General features: G+C 36.1%; 1 protein-coding gene across 3 annotated transcripts; it reads right to left on the reverse strand.

Annotated features, from left to right (window-relative positions):
- Nucleotides 1-5,266: 5,266 nt before the first annotated feature.
- On the reverse strand, nt 5,267-19,158 carry inpp1 (inositol polyphosphate-1-phosphatase). Of its 3 annotated transcripts, none has more exons than XM_087273084.1 (6): nt 19,020-19,158; nt 14,842-15,054; nt 14,695-14,755; nt 12,009-12,209; nt 8,790-8,964; nt 5,267-6,939 (listed from the first exon to the last, which is right to left on the reverse strand). In XM_087273084.1, exons 2-6 carry the CDS (start codon nt 15,043-15,045, stop codon nt 6,441-6,443), a joined length of 1,140 nt encoding a protein of 379 aa, XP_087129210.1. In that variant the 5' UTR covers nt 15,046-15,054; nt 19,020-19,158; the 3' UTR covers nt 5,267-6,440. The 3 variants fall into 3 exon arrangements, 2 of the variants coding, with proteins under 2 accessions (XP_087129210.1, XP_087129211.1); XM_087273085.1 differs by having other exon boundaries at nt 5,654-6,939; nt 19,057-19,158; XR_015502212.1 differs by having other exon boundaries at nt 5,841-8,595; nt 8,699-8,964.
- Nucleotides 19,159-19,379: the final 221 nt, after the last annotated feature.

The raw sequence follows: 19,379 nt of genomic DNA on the forward strand, positions 1-19,379 counted from the left end.
AAAGATTCATTAGGCGGAGCGACTCTTTCGCTCCGGATCTACAGATTCTTGACGTCTGTCCTTAACTCGTGACTTTATTCATTATTTAATTTACAATCTACCCCATAAGCATAGAATTTATTGTTCATACCTTGAATCTGAAGATTTGAATCTTTTTTTTGCCATAAACTATGCCAACGAATCACTTGACTGATTCAGTTCATGTAATTTGTTCGTTCATGTATTTGGTCCCTAATGTTAAAATAGAGACTCCATTGTCCTTTTACATTCACAGTTAGCAAAATAAACCATGAGTGAAATCACAGAAATCAAATATCTGAAATGATTTAAAAGTTTAAACTAAACATTTTCTTTCCCGCTCAGGAATCATCTTGAAAGATTCGTTTGCCGGAGCGACTCTTTCTCTCCGAATCTACAGGTTCTTGTCCGTTTTAAACTAATGACTTAACTCAGTATTTAATTTAAAATCCGCCTCATTTGCTTTGAAACACAGACTGCTTTCCCTCTGTACAGCTGAACATAAAACTGTTCACACAAACCTGTTGCTGACTTTCAGTTCGTTTAACGCCGGACCTTAAAGCAAATGATCGATTTCATGAATTAAATGATTTTAAAAGACTTCAGAAGATGCCAGATTGTTGTTTTCTCTTTTTTCTCAATCAGGGTTTCTGTGGGGTCTTAAAATGTCTTAAACCTCAAAATACAATTTTTAGGCTTTAGGCCTAACTCTTAAATATGCTGAAATATTGTGCTGTAGGTCTTAAATCTTGTTTAAACAGGTCTTCATTTCCCTTTGTTCATAAATGACTACCCAATCTGGCCAAAACCCATAAAATCAACAATGCATCTCAATAAAACTTTAAACTTTTTATTTAAAAAACGTCATTTTTAACTTTGCTTATCATAATGGTTGAATTATTTTCATTAAAATAACATTCCTTTATAAGTTCTCCATGTTGATTTAGTTTATTATAGTTTTTACAGCTTTTAAAACATTGATAGTTTATACAGGTAGATTTAGCTTGCTTTTACACAATATTTAACATTTTTAATCTAAACTATTCTTTTAAATATTCATGTGTTCTTGTTTTATTAAATTATAATAAAACATTTTTTGATAGGGCAAATAAAAATCTTTTCCATCTGGACCATTTAAAAAATTCCTTAGGCTTAAGTGCTTTATTAGTCTAAAATTTCAGTTATAATGGTCTTAAAAATGTCTTAAAAAGTCTTAAATTTAACTCTGTGAAACCTGCAGAAACCCTGTCCATGAAATTTAACCCCATGTCTCCATTTAAAGAAATTTCAGATGAAGAAGGAAATGGTTTAATGTAATTATTACAGATTTAAAAGTGAATTATCTCAGTATTCAGATTTGTTTTTAACTCAAAGATTCCTGATTTGCATTTCAGCCAAATATTGTCCAATCCTAACAAAGCAAACATCAATCCGAATGTGTAAACCTCAATTTCAAGAAAACAAACGCACAAGAAAGAATTTAAAAATCCACATCGGCTTTATTACAGCTTTTAAATATGACCAGTGCCTTATATTTAATATAATAATCTATCATTTCTTACCCAACATTTAACAGTACTATTTTTACACAAGATTCATAATTACCCACCAACACTTCAGAATAAGAGGTGAAACCTGCAGCAGGTCAGATGTGTTTCCGCTGTTTTCACTCTCAGGACTCACTTCTTACAGTCAAATATTACAAAACACCATAAAAGGCCATGAATCTTCGTGTGTGTGTGTGTGTGTGTGTGTGTGTGTGTGTGTGTGTGTGTGTGTGTGTGTGTGTGTGTGTGTGTGTGTGTGTGTGTGTGTGTGTGTGTGTGTGTGTGTGTGTGTGTGAGAGAGTAATATCCGGTGGCATGTGTCAAACAGTTTGATTGATGACTGCCACGCCCCTTTTAGGGCGGGGCTTCCGGTGTAAACCCCGCCCCTTTCCGTTAATTAGATTCTTATCAGTTGAATTAAATTAATAATTCCGGTAATCAGATTCTTATCAGTTGAATTAAATTAATAATTCCGGTAATTAGATTCTTATCATTTTAATTAAATTAATAATTCCGTTAATTAGATTCTTATCAGTTTAATTAAATTAATAATTCCGTTAATCAGATTCTTATCAATTGAATAAAATTAATAATTCCGGTATTATTACATTAAAATGAGATATTTTAATATTATGAAATAGGTTTTAATGAAATAAATTATATCAACCGTTATTAAATCTATATTATTTAATATTATACAGTATTATATTTTAATTAATGTAATCAATTCAGTTATTATAAATATACAATATTATATTGTCATTATTGTTTTAAATTATATATTATGTTAATATATTATGTTAGAATTAATAAACTAAGGTATGTGCACCGGTGTGTTGCCTTTGCTCTGTTATGGTCAGAACTGGCACCAGGCATATGTGTGCATGTGTTGATAAGGAAACCGTTACCTGTCCTTTGGTCGTCTGTTTGTGAAAGATAGATGACATATCAGATAAGTGATATATAACTGATGGTTGTAACAACACATTTCCGGTATGCTGTTAGGAGATAAGTAAAAATCGTTGACCGTTAGACACAATCAGTCGGATGTTCTAGCAAGATAGAATGATAAACCATTGTCTGTCCTAATGCTAATCAATGATAAGAAAATGCTGACACAACATACAACAGACAGGACATGGGTGTGTCATATATTTGTGTATATAAATATAGACCCGGTAATAGGCTGACTTATGTCAAAACCATGTCTGACTTTGAAGTGAGCGCTAGCAGACCCGGTCAGATTTGGACCGATGATCTCAATACCGACTTAAACGGTAACCCTATCTCTATGGAAGAAAAGTGGGACGACCACCTAATGAGAAGGGTGATGATGGCTCCTAGAAAAAGGATCACCAACCTGAAGCTGACATATTTTCTTCATGAGAATAAACGTTACATGAAAAAACAGGTTGTTATGCCCAGCGAACTCATTTGTCATTACCTATTTGACAAAAAGCAGCGGGTTGTTACCTTGTACATAACGGAATCTGGAGAGCCGCACAGTCTGGAGGACCCCTGTCTGGTCCTAACGGCTAAAGACTGGTTCTTATTCTACAATCATGCCTGGGCAGATGTACGGGAATCTAAACAGGAGCCGTTGTTTATCGCCGAGTGGGATTCTGAAAAACCAAACAATCGGTTTCGACTGGTTGGAAACAACTGTGAAAAGAACCCTGAAGACTGCATTTACATATTCTTGTGTGATGACAAGTCAAAGCTTCGTGAGCGTTCTGGAATAATACATGCTGACGAACATAATGAGCAATATGAAATGGTTCTACCCATCCTCTGGGGGTGGAACAGCTGAACTTTAATATTTCTGTATCGATCATTCAAATCACACCATTTGAACAGTTTGTTTATGGTTCTAAAAATGTCATCCATCTTGTCGACGTCTCTCCAGAGGATGGGTAGAACCATTTCATATTGCTCATTATGTTCGTCAGCATGTATTATTCCAGAACGCTCACGAAGCTTTGACTTGTCATCACACAAGAATATGTAAATGCAGTCTTCAGGGTTCTTTTCACAGTTGTTTCCAACCAGTCGAAACCGATTGTTTGGTTTTTCAGAATCCCACTCGGCGATAAACAACGGCTCCTGTTTAGATTCCCGTACATCTGCCCAGGCATGATTGTAGAATAAGAACCAGTCTTTAGCCGTTAGGACCAGACAGGGGTCCTCCAGACTGTGCGGCTCTCCAGATTCCGTTATGTACAAGGTAACAACCCGCTGCTTTTTGTCAAATAGGTAATGACAAATGAGTTCGCTGGGCATAACAACCTGTTTTTTCATGTAACGTTTATTCTCATGAAGAAAATATGTCAGCTTCAGGTTGGTGATCCTTTTTCTAGGAGCCATCATCACCCTTCTCATTAGGTGGTCGTCCCACTTTTCTTCCATAGAGATAGGGTTACCGTTTAAGTCGGTATTGAGATCATCGGTCCAAATCTGACCGGGTCTGCTAGCGCTCACTTCAAAGTCAGACATGGTTTTGACATAAGTCAGCCTATTACCGGGTCTATATTTATATACACAAATATATGACACACCCATGTCCTGTCTGTTGTATGTTGTGTCAGCATTTTCTTATCATTGATTAGCATTAGGACAGACAATGGTTTATCATTCTATCTTGCTAGAACATCCGACTGATTGTGTCTAACGGTCAACGATTTTTACTTATCTCCTAACAGCATACCGGAAATGTGTTGTTACAACCATCAGTTATATATCACTTATCTGATATGTCATCTATCTTTCACAAACAGACGACCAAAGGACAGGTAACGGTTTCCTTATCAACACATGCACACATATGCCTGGTGCCAGTTCTGACCATAACAGAGCAAAGGCAACACACCGGTGCACATACCTTAGTTTATTAATTCTAACATAATATATTAACATAATATATAATTTAAAACAATAATGACAATATAATATTGTATATTTATAATAACTGAATTGATTACATTAATTAAAATATAATACTGTATAATATTAAATAATATAGATTTAATAACGGTTGATATAATTTATTTCATTAAAACCTATTTCATAATATTAAAATATCTCATTTTAATGTAATAATACCGGAATTATTAATTTTATTCAATTGATAAGAATCTGATTAACGGAATTATTAATTTAATTAAACTGATAAGAATCTAATTAACGGAATTATTAATTTAATTAAAATGATAAGAATCTAATTACCGGAATTATTAATTTAATTCAACTGATAAGAATCTGATTACCGGAATTATTAATTTAATTCAACTGATAAGAATCTAATTAACGGAAAGGGGCGGGGTTTACACCGGAAGCCCCGCCCTAAAAGGGGCGTGGCAGTCATCAATCAAACTGTTTGACACATGCCACCGGATATTACTCTCTTGTGTGATAATCCTGCTTTCCTTCAGTAACACTTCACTTCATCAGGACATTCACATCACGAGGATGACACAAAATCAAGCTAATTAAAAACATATATATTGCTAATAATTACAGGGGATATGAGTACTGAACACATTGTCAGGTTTCATCCTGGGAATAATATTTCTGAAGGAGCTGTTGACATTAAATTGAAGCAGATTTTGGTAAAACCCAAACAATACAAACATAAAACTAAAACAAAACAAAAACAAAAGAGTTGTGTGTAATAAGAATGAAATGAAAGAAGGAGAAAGCAGTGCTGAACTACAGAAATGTGTTTAATACTTTATATCAGACTTTGTTGTTGATGGCAACTTAAAGACGCCTCTAATGTGGAGGATGAAGCCACATGCATTACTCAGTGTGTAAATCTTGATGCTTCTGTGTGTCTCGTCTATAAATCTGCACTTTATTCTGTATTCTCTATTGCATACAGCTCAGGTGATTGGCTAGGCCATTCTACAGTTTGATTTTCTTTCTCTGAAAGCATTTGAGAGTCTCTTGGCTGTGTTTTGGATCATTGTCTTGCTGAAATGTCCACCCTGGTTTCATCTTCATCCTCCTGCTGATGTAGATGTTGGACTGAAGCAGCTGATATTCATTTACACTGAGGAAGGGCAGAGGCTTGCTGAAGAACCACTGAGAGATTTCAGCTGCTGTCTGGTCTTTCACTGCTGATCTACACCTTCCTTTCTTCATGTATTCAATACCTTTTCCCTGCGTCATTTCATTTTATTACGCATAACTTCATTTGTAAAATAATTAGATTTGTTTTCTTTGCATATATGGATTTCTTTGGTTGTTACCAACATCCTGGGAAAATTTCAAGTTAACGGCTCCTTTAGAAGCATGTTTTCTGAGAAAAATGGTGACGTGTTCAATACTTCAGATAAGCATTATGATTTTGTTCTAATAAGCTATAGCTTAATTTAATATTTGAATATGCTGATAAATCATATTATAAAACTATCATCATAAAGAAAAGAAAATATAGCATAAAAATAAACACACTATCCATCATACGTTTAGAATAATTACATCTTCTAATGTATATGAAACGAAATTCCTTCTGCTATCCTCGGTTACACGATCACAAATACAGTGATTGTATAGTAAACTTCATTTAAATGGTTTCGTGTGTGTCAGCTTTGCAGTTTGGCGCCATCCTGTGGCTAAATGATGCACAGGTTAGTGTATACTCCATCAGCTGTTTAAAATTCAGTCAGTTTTGCATTGAATTAAAGAACTAATAAACTATTACAGCTCAGAACATCCAGACGGTTGTTCTCACAGAATAAACCCTTCAGTCTTGAGCTGCTGAGGCTTTATTCTTCTCTAATAACCTCCTGGATGTACTTTATCTCTTACTTAACTAATGAAACCTTACTGTGTAATTGTTTAGTTCCAAACTTGGATAAGCACTTCATATATTAGTCAGATCTTTCCAGCCAGCACCGCTATGACTTTCTCAATGACACTGGAGTCCAGATATGCAATTATTCCCCCCTGATTGGCCCACCGATCCACACCGTGACTCTGATGGTCCCCTGAGGGCTGATGGTATGTGATTTCAGAGGCGTACCCAGTGTTTTTAGCCTGCATACATGCGCTCAAATCAGAAACTCCACCACCCAGAGCCCGCAGAATCGCATGAGGAGCGCACGAGTCCCATTTAAAGGTGCTTCCCTCAGATAACACATACACATCTGCTAGACCCTGCAAAACACACAGGATTTTGTATCCGGCGCCGGATGCGAACATTAGCGAGCCGTTGGAGAGCGCCGCGAGCGCGTCCTTCACCTCGCGCCGCTCACTGGAGCTCAATAATACGGATAAGTGTTCGCTCTTCTGTGCCAGTGACTGTCTGCGTTGTGTGAGCGAACATACGTTCACATCTTCATACGAAACACCCCACACGTACTGGCCTTTCCATCTATAAAATCAAGACATCGTTTAATGCAGTTACAATTTAAAGGGAGAACTCAGTCAAATATGAAAGAAGATGTTTTAAAAAATGTTGATAATATGTATCCATTGACTTGCAAATAATTTGGAAGTCTGTGGTTATAGGTGTTCCAACATTCTTCAAAATATCTTCTTTTGTGTTCAACAGAAAAAGAAAAAAAAAAACGCAATTGGGTTTAAACAAGTTATCCGCCTTCTGTTTAGTTTTAATGTCACGTTTGACTGTGAAATAACTGAATTCATTCAGTGTAGCGATATTTAATTGTGCTCAAAATCTGCCGGAACTACTTTAGCTGTGCATTTATCTGTAAACAATTGCACACCTTAGGATGCTAATCATCCAATCATATCCAAAAATTAAAAAAAAAGAGCACTGATTTCCTGTGTCTCTCTTTAAATGCAAATTAGCTGCTGCTCCCGCCCCTTTTACTAGAAGAGGGCGGAGCCTTTACAGCTAGTGCTTCGGTTAGTCAGTCAAAAACAAATAAACATCTAGTGTTTTAAAGTCCTGTCAGTTTAACTCATGATATATGGTTTTTACATCAAGTATACGGTTTATATAACAAGTTAATGTTGGGTAAATGATGTCAGAATTCACAAGTTTGGGGGAACAATCCTTTTAAATCTAAAGTATTTAAGTAAAAGATGATTAATAGTCGATAAATTAATGATTTTAGTTTGGTGCAGTACTAGACTTGCATGATTGGGGCAATTAAAAATTGTGGTAGGGATGCAATTTTTGGGTTTATATTTTTATAGTTAACACATTTAATATTTGCTTCGTTTTTTAGCTCTGTGTGTGATGTTTGCTCTCATTATTTGCACTGTGTGTGACTCAAATAAAGAAAGCCATTTTTAAAGTCAAACAATGTATAGCAACATTGACCATTTATTTTCCCCATACAGAAAGTTGTGGTAAAAATTAATGGCACCCTTGTGTCCTTAAATTAGAGCAAAAAAAGTAGGGTAAATTAATTTGTATTCTACATCTTGTTTGTCTTCCCAAAACAAAATAAAATAATAAAATAAAACATTCCACTGAAATCAAACAACTGATAAAGCATAAAAAACTCAGCACTGATTTCATGTGTTTCTTTAAATGCAAATTAGCTGCTGCTTCCACTTCTAGAAGAGGGTGGAGCCTTTACAGCTAGTGCTTCAGTTACTCAGTAAACAACAAATAGTATATCTAGTGTTTTAAAGTCTTGTCAGTTTAACCTCCTGATAAATGGTTTACATAACAAATTACGGTTGATTGTAGCCAGGCATTGTACTAGAGTTGCAAGATTAGAAGGGCACTTAAAGGACCACATTTTTTAGGGTTATGTATTTATAGTTAATATATTTAATATTTACGTTTTCTCAATTCTTAGTTTTTCATTTTGTTCTGTGTGTCTTAAGACCAAAATTTTTAAACCACACTGAGAACGTCTTTATAAAGGTCACGAACAATGTATATTTTGTTTCCCCCCATATAGACAGTTGTGGTCAAAATAAATGTCACCCTTGTGCATAAAAAGCCGGGTAAATTAATTTGTGCTGTTTATCATTTGTGTCTATCCAAAATAAAATAAAAAATAAAACAAAATTCCACTGAAATCGAACAAATGAAAAAGCATAAAAACTCAGCACTGATTTCATGCGATTCTTTAAATGCAAATTAGCTGCTGCTCCCGCCTCCTTTCCAGAGGAGGGGGCGGAGCCTTTACAGCTAGTGCTTCAGTTACTCAGTTAACAACAAATAAAACATCTAGTGTTTTGAAGTCTTGTCAGTTTAATCTCCTGGTATATAGTTTCATGCTAAAGTAACATTCTTACCGTTTCCCTGTGGAGTCTTTGCGGTTGAATGGCTGGTTTATGACACCCATAACTGGCTGACCAGTGGCTCGCAAGTAAACTCCAATCAGAACCAAAGCGCAGGGCAATCCGGACACGCAAAACCCTTCATCTGGCTCCTCTTCCTCTTTTCCTTCAATGTACTGGCTTGTCCCATCTGCCCAAAGAATACAACCAATAAAACACACAAAATAATGAGGTTCAAAACTAAATTCTCATGGAGAATTGGGTTTTGTTTTGCATGTACTTTGTGCTTTATCAGCAGCCTTGTTTCAAAACAACAATTATTAAAAGGCCAGTTCACCAAAAAACTGAAAATTCTGTGATCATTTACTCACTCTTTGTCCAAAACCTTTATGAGTTTCTTCTGTCGAACACAAAAGAAGATGGTTTGAATAATGCTGGAGACCTGTAACCATTAACTTTCATAGTAAATGGAAAGTCAATGGATACAGGTTTCTGACATTTTTTAAAATATGTTCTTTTTTTTTGTTCGACAGAAAAAGAAAACCCATAAAAGGTTAAACATCACTGGCCATTTAAAGATGCCTCTGATATAGAGAATGAAGTCACATGCATTACTCAGGTGTGAGTTTCTCACAGACTTCAACAGTGTCTAAGGCCTCGTTTACACTAGTGCGTTTTAGTTTTAAAACTAAGTTTTAGATCAAAAACGATTCGCGTCCACACTAGCGTTCCTGAAAATTACTAACAAAACTAAACTAAACGTAACAAATGAATGACTACCCAATGGCGCCTAAAACAGACAATAGTGCAAACAACGCTCCCATTTCTGTGTCCGTGTTGTTGTTTACAGGGAAGGCTGGTCTGCTGTCTTCCGGTAGCGTTAAAGTCAAGTGTTATAGTCAGGTGATTGGGGCTTGACGTGTAAGGGAAGGATACGCAATGACTCAAAAGCCCCAATCAGGTAGCGAATCTCAGCAGCCCTGCCTCCGTTTTCAGATGTCTTCGTTTTCCCCCATCCACACTGAGATGGAGCAGCAGCGTTTCAGAACGGAAACGGCCTCTCCAGCTTTTCCAGAACGCTCCCTTTTCAGCGCTCAAAAACTCCAGCGTAGTGTGGACGGATGGCGCAACCAGAGCAAAACTTTTACATTTTAAAACTAAAACACATTAGTGTAAACAGGGCCTAAAACTTGATGCTTCTGTGGGTCGTCTATCAAATCTGAGCTATATTCTGTATTCTCTATAGGATTCAAGTCAGGTGATTGGCTAGGCCATTCTACAGCTTGATTTTCTTTCTCTGAAAGCATTTGAGAGTCTCCTTGGCTGTGTTTTGGATCATTGTCTTGCTGAAATGTCCACCCTGGTTTCATCTTCATCCTCCTGCTAATGTAGATGTTGGACTGAAGCAGCTGATATTCATTTACACTGAGGAAGGGCAGAGGCTTGCTGAAGAACTACTGAGAGATTTCAGCTGCTGTCTGGGCTTTCACTGCTGAACTACGCCTCCTTTTCTTCATGTGTTCAACACTTTTTACCTGTGACACTTCATTTTTATTACGCATTTGGTTGTTACCAACATCTGGTGAAAACTTCAAGTCTACAACACCTTTAGAAATATGTTTTTCTGAGAAAAAAATTTACGTGTTCAATACTTATTTCCCCCACTGTGGGTGGGTGGGTGGATGGATGGATGGATGATTAGACGGAGATAACTATTTGTTCATTCTAGTAAATACATGATAAACTAATGGGACCTTACTGTAAAATGTTACCAGAATATTTTTGTTGAGGACTTTTATGCTCACCAACCTGGAGGCATTTATAAACCTCTTCCTCATATCTCACAGAATTCTTTTCTAAACTTTTCCCATTCCTCATCAAACATTTGATGGTAACAGATACATTCTCCGACACTTCATCTTTTCAAACACATGTCTAAGATTTTTTCCATCCCATAGATTTCCATCCTAGTTCACGCTACAAGACTTAAACATCTCTTTTATGCTGAGCACTGTTTATATGATATAATAAGTGGCATAACATGCCCTAAAAAACAACAATAGCATCACTTATTGTAATCATTTCTGTGACAATACATCTCAACAAAAATGATTTACAGTGACACTTCAGCCGCAGTTCCTCCTCTCATGTTTCATTTGACCTTTTTCACATAGTTTCATACTTAAGCAACAAGTTTTGCAACTACTGAACAATGAGACACCTACACACTTACAATCTACAATCTCACTTAAAGTGTCACCAAACCTCCCGCATTTCAACACTTGCAGTGCATCTTTGTAAACTGTCTCTCCCACGCTGCTTCTCATTGGATGAGGACACACGGTCTCATGAATATTTATAAAGTGCACTGAAACTTACATTAACCAAGTAGGAGTGTAATATTTCGAGTCTCTTCCTCTAACGTGGACAAAATTAACCCATTTTCCCCTCCAATTGAAATTTATAGACATCATCGTTGTCTTCTGAAATCACATGCATTGCTCAGGTGTGAGTTTCTCACAGACTTCAACAGAGTGTCAAAATCTTGATGGTTCTGTGGGTGTCATCTATCAAATCTGAGCTTTATTTTGAATGCTCTATTAGATTCAAGTCAGGTGATTGGCTAGGCCATTCCATAGTTTGATTTTCTTTCTCTAAAAGCATGAGAGTCTCCTTAGCTTTGTTTTGGATCATTGTCTTGCTGAAATGTCCACCCTGGGTTCATCTTCATCCTCCTGCTAATGTAGATGTTGGACTGAAGCAGCTGATGTTCATTTACACTGAGGAAGGGCAGAGGCTTGCTGAAGAACTACTGAGAGATTTCAGCTGCTGTCTGGGCTTTCACTGCCGAACTACACCTCCCTTTCTTCATGTGTTCAATACTTTTTCCCTGTCTCATGTCATTTTATTAGGCAGAACTTCATTTGTACATCAATTAGATTTGTTTTCTTTGCATATATGGATTTCTTTGGTTGTTACCAACATCTGGGTAAAATTTCAAGTCAACGGCACCTTTAGAAATACGTTTTCCCGAGAAAAATGTTCACATTTTCAATACTTATTTACCCCGCTGTAAATCCTACATGGCACCTCATATAAAAAAAGAGCCTAAATGAGCACAAGTGAATGCAAATATCAAAGTGAACAATTATTATTCATCTATATATTATTCATGAGTTTGAAGGAAATTAGCCAGCAAGTAAAAAGGTCAATTCAAAACAACAAGCTCTATACCGATGGGATCAATCCAGATGCCCACGTCGGCAGGGCTGATGGAGATCTGCAAGGATTCCGCTGTCTGATCTTGAAGCTGGAGGTCCTGGTGGATCACATCAGACAGGAGAGACGCAGCGGCCTGATCTCCATCCAGAACTTTAGCCAGCAGAGCAGTCGTGTCTTCTTGCTGAGCGCATACAGTCACAGTAACACTCTCCCCTAAATCAAACACACACAAGCTACAGTCAGATGACTCCATTTATATGAATTATACATCAACTAACTCGAAATCTGTGCCTTTATGACCAAGAAGTGTAATCAAAAATGATGTAATGCATGAAATATATGACTATAAGGCTGCCAACTTAGTGTATATGCTACTTGCGTACAATATTTCAACTGCTTCTATGTATTTTTGTAAATTAAGCATAAATTTTATTATGAAGGTTTTGATAACCAAACGAATGTTTCTGAAAACTGTTGTTTTCAAACATCCTCAGAAATACTTCTCCAGTAAAATCAATATTCTCGTAAAATACTCCTTAATGATACTTACAACTTTTCCCTATTATCGTGCAAACATTTGCCTATGAGGTACACTGCCAAAACCGAACCACGGATATCATCCCATCTGATTTTAAAATCATTTGCATAACTCTGAATCACACCCTGGCATAAGCGACCATAGTAAAACCAGGCTACAGCCTGTGATCCAGTTGTTTAAATACAGTGTAATTAGGGCATTGCAAATGTGTAATTTCATATTCTGCACAATGCATTCTTACAGGGAGTGCCTCTGGGCTTGGTACTCGTCCAATTTTAGTTCTTTAGTTTTCTAAAATAACATGACTCCTTTAAGAGCAGCACGGCGACTCAGTGATTAGCATTGTTGATTTACAGCAAGAAGGTTGCTGGTTTGAGTCTCAGCCAGGCCAGTTGGTGTTTCTGTGTGGAGTTTGCAAGTTTTCTCTGTGTTGGCGTGGGTTTCCTCCGGGTGCTCCGGTTTTCCCCACAGTCCAAACACATGCGCTATAGATGAATTGAATAAACTAAATTGGCCATAGTGTATGTGGGTGTTGGCTGGAAGGGCATCCACTGTGAAAAACATATGCTGGAATACTAGACTAAGCTGAAGGAAAATGAGTGATTGACTCCTTTATTTCTTGTACCGATGCTAAAAGGATGACGCTGCCACAGTACTAAAAAAAACTCTGAATCATCCAGATAACTATATGTTTAACCTTTAACCAGATGTAATGTTTGCTCAGTTATATCGTATTCTGCTTGTCCAAAAGTCATCAAATAAAACATCTGCCATGAGCAGAAATATAGACCACAAGGCAGCTTAAGTACAAATACACAATCTTCCATATATTAGATGGTTTAATGTTAGATGTCACAGGAATATTTTTGGCAGTAGCCATACATTGTAGCACTCATGGTTTAGCCAAGTATGATCATAGACTGTAAATTATATGGACGTAGTATGCGTGACGTCACCCATAGGTTTCTGAAGAGTGCAAAAGAAGCCACAAGTAGGCCCGGCCAACCGTCGCTATTTTGTTCGCGGGTCATCACACCCACTGCGGGATACCAAACAAGGGCAAAGAGGCGGAGAGTGAGCGGAGCATATGAGCAAAAAAAAACGGAATTAGGTCAAATTTAACGGGGCCTAAAGCCGCCTTTCCACTGCACACGACATTTGGACATTTTCTCTGTGTGTTTACATGGTTTAATAGAGGAATGAAAACTAGAAACTCATAGACCGCTAAAATATTGGAGGGAATGTGGAGACAACATTAACAATAAATAGTTTTATTACTTTCTTACTTACATTTATGAACAGAAAAGTTTATTTTTTTTTAATATAGACTTTTTATAATTCAAAAAATAACCAAATAAACTCCTATTTCTCATCTCACGCACACGGATCTGCTTGGACAACACTGGAATGCATCATATCCGGTCGGCAGGTCGCATATGGTCTAGTCGCAGGAGTTCAAATATTTCAACGGATCCGCAGCTCAATTCGGATCCGAATTTTCCGCATACGGAGATGATCGAAACTCAATGTAGCTCCCGGACTGCTCTCCATTGGAAATGAATTACTTCCGGTCTGTCGCTTGTCGTGTGCAGTGGAAAGGAGGCTTAAGAGACAGAATGTGAATGAGTGAAAGCGAAAGCTGTGTGGATTTTGTGTGTGAGACGACGTCATGTTTTTATTATCCATGACTGACCTATAATGTTATATGGTATAAAATAATTAAAGACCATTCAGAAATGTGATGCTCTTTTTTGAGCGATCACCGTTTAATGAAGTCATGTTCCGGGAAAAATTGAAATTGTTTGGAGGACGATGGTCACGGTAACTTTTATTCCCTGATTGTTCCAGGAATTACTCATTTACAAATTAAGCACTGAGATTTTTTTAACAGTCAAAAATAAAATAATTAAATAATTAAAATAATTAAATAACTGTATGTCGGCTGAATGCTGTCCTATCATAACAAACCATACGTCAATTAAAAGATTATTTTGTTTAATTAATACATTTCAAATTCATAAATTTGACCCTTAAAACTGGTTATGTGATCCAGGGTCACAATCGGCATAAGTGTGGTGAACATTTGAATATGATTGCCTAATTTGCATACAGAAATCTATTGAAATGCAGCCCAAATCAAAGCTTATCAGTGTAACTCACCAAGTCCATTTTCAAACTTGTTGGATTCCTCTCCCTGAATAAAGCCAGTCAGCTCTGGAAACTATAACGCAAGAATGGAAAATGTTCAGCCCTCAGTCAGTTTTAATTAAATAAATATATAGATCTGAGTGAAAACTGAGAGATAACCTGAGCACAAACATCATGGCGAATCATTTCCTGGATCACCACATCAGCAAGCGTCTTAAAGTCCTGGACGAATTTCTTGTTTTTGTCTGCTCCGGTCTTTTCCTGTACGAGGAGCTCAAACAGCGGGGCCTCCTGCCGACAGACCCGGGCCACATTGGCGGCTTTTTCAGCCACGTTCAGGAGACATCGCAGCAAATCTGCCATACCTGCAGCCTGACAAACACACACAACAAATGAGGTCATGGAGTGTTAATGTTGATGTTTTTTTTTTAAGAATTACGTCACTTTAACATTTCAACACATGCAAATAGGTCAAGAGAAAATCAGGTCAATGTGCAGAAATATTACAACCTAAAAAACTAATTAATTAACGAGGACAAATGTTTAAAGACCAAGAACACTGACAGACAGACACGATCTTGAACGCCATGCCTATATAGATATTTAGGAATAAATGGGAAAATGGGAAAATGGATGGATGGATGGATGGATGGATGGATGACAGATGGATGCAGATAGATGGATAGATAGACAGATAGATGGATGGATGGATGGATGGATGGAGGGATGGATGGATGGATGGATGGATGGATGGATGGATGGATGGATGGATGGATGGATGGATGGATGGAAAAATAGACAGATGGATGGAATGATGGACAGATGAATGAATGGATGCAGATAGATGGATGGATGGATGGATGAATGAATTGATAGATAGACATGGATGAAAGGAAGGATAGATAGATAGATAGATAGATAGATAGATAGATAGATAGATAGATAGATAGATAGATAGATAGATAGATAGATAGATAGATAGATAGATAGATAGATAGATAGATAAAAAAGTTGGGGTAATGCAAGTTATGTGATATTATTACTTTTGTAAGTAACGAGAAAAGTAATGCATTACATTTTAAAAATTATGTAATAATAATGTAGTTACTTTTTTTTTTTTTGGCATTTACTATTCTTTTTTAATTTTTTTTTATTTTTTATTTTTTATTGGGATTAACAAGACAATACATCATAGTATACAATACAATAAAGGAAAAATTACAGAGTGTCTTATTTTCCTTATTTTCCCACTATCCCCTTAAAATAAAATAAGTTCAAATGTATGAATTAAAAACAAACATATCCTCTAAACAAAATAATTATAAATAAAATACAAGAATTAAAAGAAATTGTTAAACAGTATAATAATAAATGAGCAAGTTTACGATACAAGCAAAATAAATAAAAAAATAAATAAATAAAATAAATAAAATTATAATAATAACAATTGAAAAAAATAGTAATTAAAAGTTCACATTAAGGAGTCAATATTTTCTCTTTTCAATTAATTACTGTTTATTAGATCTGATATCAACTAAACAAGGTAAGCCTTTGATATAGTCTAAAACAGGGTTCCAGGTCTTGTAAAAAGATTTGAGAGATCCTGCAAGTAAACATCTTAATTTTTCAAGTTTTATGTAACTAAAAATTTCTCGGATCCACATGTCATAATGTAGTTACTTTTTTAAAAATGTAATGCGAATTACTTTTATTTTAATTGATTAGCGTTTAAAAAGTAAATTGCTGAACCTCACACTCGATGACAGAATGCGTTCATTATTTTGATTGCATCGAAAAAAAGAAAAAACGTTTACGTAACCACCAAGACAAAAAGCACCTAAGCAGTAAACACATTGCTTTAAACTTTCATTAATCTGTATATACGGCATGCATATCTATATATACTATATGTAAAACTATAGGTATAATATATATGGCATGTATACATTTTTTTAAAGGTAATGTAGGTTATACAGTGCATTGTTAATTGCAAAGCTTCATTTAAAAAAAGAATATAGAAAAGGAAGCGATAAAGTAAGGAAAGAGATTAAAATTAACTCAAAAAAACGCATTACTTTCTATAAAAAGTAACTAAGTAACAAAACTAGTTACTTTTTTTGAGAGTAACTCAATACTCTAATGCATTACTTTTAAAAGTAACTTTCCCCAACACTGGTAAATGGAGTTTATACAGTGTGTTGTTAACTGCAGAGCTCCGCTTTCATAGAAAAGAAAGAAATTAAGGGAAGAGATATAAAAGTAACTTTAAAAAGTAATGTAACATTACTTTCATATAAAGTAACTAAGTAACAAAACTAATTACTTTTTTGGACAGTAACTTAATATTGTAATGGATTACTTTTAAAAGTAACTTTCCCCAACACTGCTAAATGAAGGTTATATGGTGCGTTGTTAATTGAAGAGTTCCTCCATTTAAAAAGGAAGAAAAAAAAATGTACCTGCAAGTTCTGAAAGAGATCAAGCCTCATGGAAAGTAAGAAAAAGTAATGCAAAAGTAACATAACACATTACTTACCATAAAAAGTAACTAAGTAATGCTAGTTACTTTTTTGGAGGAGTAACTCAATACAGTAATGCATTACGCATGTATGTATGAATGCAAGTAAACAGATAACCCAATTTTAATCATTCTCAGATATATTTTTGTGCAGCACGATTACAATAAAAGGGACTTATAAAAATTGAGTTTACTAGAAATTACTAGAAATTATATTCTGAGTACAGCTGCAAAACTTTAAGCTGCAAAAATCTAAATTCGGTGCTGGAGAAAAACAATGGAGACACATGTAATATAAGGTGAATTTCAACAGTGAGTATAACCTGCATGTTATAGCTTCAACCTTGAAATCAGATAATGGATATGGTGCAAATAAATGCAAAAACACATGCAAATGTATCAGATCCACGGAAGCCCATTTACATAGCGAAATATCAGCAGCATCAAGAATACTAGGATGTATTTTGACAGAAATTGAAAAGTTCTACAGAATATTTTTCATCTGACATAGAATATTAGAACGTTATTGGGTTTCCCCTTTATAATATTATTTCAGAACAGTAATGAAATCATATTATCATCCAATGACTATCAAAGTAATTGTTTAAAGTTAATTAAATAGAGCTAATGTTGTTTTGAAGTCATATTTACATGCAATTTCAGACTCAAAGATTCAAAGTAGTGTAATAAACAATATACACTATCGGACAAAATTCTTGTTGTAAGAGCAACAAATAATATCTTGACTTCTAGCTGATCATTTAGAAAAGTGTCAGAAGGTAGATTTTTTTAATGAATCATCTGTTGGACTGTATCCCAATCATCACAAATACTGCAGAAGACCTACTGGACCCAAGATTCACACAGAAATTAGTCAAGTTTGGTAAAGGAGAAATCATGGTTTGGGGTTACATTCAGTATGGAGAGATCTGCAGAGTGGATGATCAACATCAACAGCCTGAGGTTTCAAGACATTTGTGCTGCCCATTACATTACAAACCACAGGAGAGGGACAATTCTCCAGCAGGATAGCGCTCCTTCTCATACTTCAGCCTCTACATCAAAGCTCCTGAATGCAAAGAAGGTCAAGGTGCTCCAGGATTGGCCAGCCCAGTCACCAGAAATGAACATTATTGAGCATGTCTGGGGTAAGATGATGGAGGAGGCATTGAAGATAATCCAAAGGATCTTGATGAACTCTGGGAGTCCTGCAGGAACGCTTTCTTTGCCATTCCAGATGACTTTATTAATCAGTGATTTAAGTCAGTGCAGAGATGTATGGATGCAGTCCTCCAAGCTCATGATGGAGTCAGACACAATATTTATTCTGTCTCCACTGCAGCAGGACTTTATATTCTATACTGGACATTGTTTCTGTTCAGTGATGAGACTTTTGTCTAATTAAAAATCAAGGCATGAGCATATCATATATTGGTAAACTAGACGCCTTTGCCTTGCATATAAGCCACTTCTGATACCAAATGATCAACTAACTGTCAAGTTATTATTTTTTTGTTTCTAAAACTTGAATAGACAACAAGACTTTTGTCACAAGTTGAACGAAATGAACGAATGTGCGAATATAAAACCAACTAAATCAATGTTTACATATCTGAGAGTCGTTGGTTACAGAAATAAACAAACACTCAAGACACATTACTATTCAAATATACTGTAAAGCAGCACACACACACACACACACACACACACACACACACACACACACACACACACACACACACTTCCTCAGAAGACAGACGTGACAGAAATGGCAGTTAAATGCATAATAACTCCAGCAGCACATAACGCTACCGGTTACCGTGAATGTGCAGCGGTGTCCTTGAGCTCAATCTGACCGTTTTCCACGAGTCACAGTCCGGTTCTGATCCTCAGTCGGTGAACACACATCATTTCTGCCCTGTGACGACAGCACATTTAGCGCAGATGTTTAGAGTAACGGAAACGCCTCGGAAATTAAAGCATTTCCCCTTCACATTGCGTCAAATGCAGAAGGAGGAGTTTGTTGCGTGGTTTGTTTGCAAATGGCGGCCTCTGCTGGGGACAAACATCCCTTTCGGCAACGTCCCACATGACACAGTCGCGGGGCTATGTATGGACCGTATGGACGTTATTTACTAACCCATGAAGTAAAAGAGATTTCATTTAATGGTAAAGAAAT

Source organism: Danio rerio, chromosome 11, assembly GCF_052040795.2.
Source record: "Danio rerio strain M-AB ecotype USA chromosome 11, GRCz13ab, whole genome shotgun sequence".
In the NCBI taxonomy this organism is placed as follows: domain Eukaryota; kingdom Metazoa; phylum Chordata; class Actinopteri; order Cypriniformes; family Danionidae; genus Danio; species Danio rerio.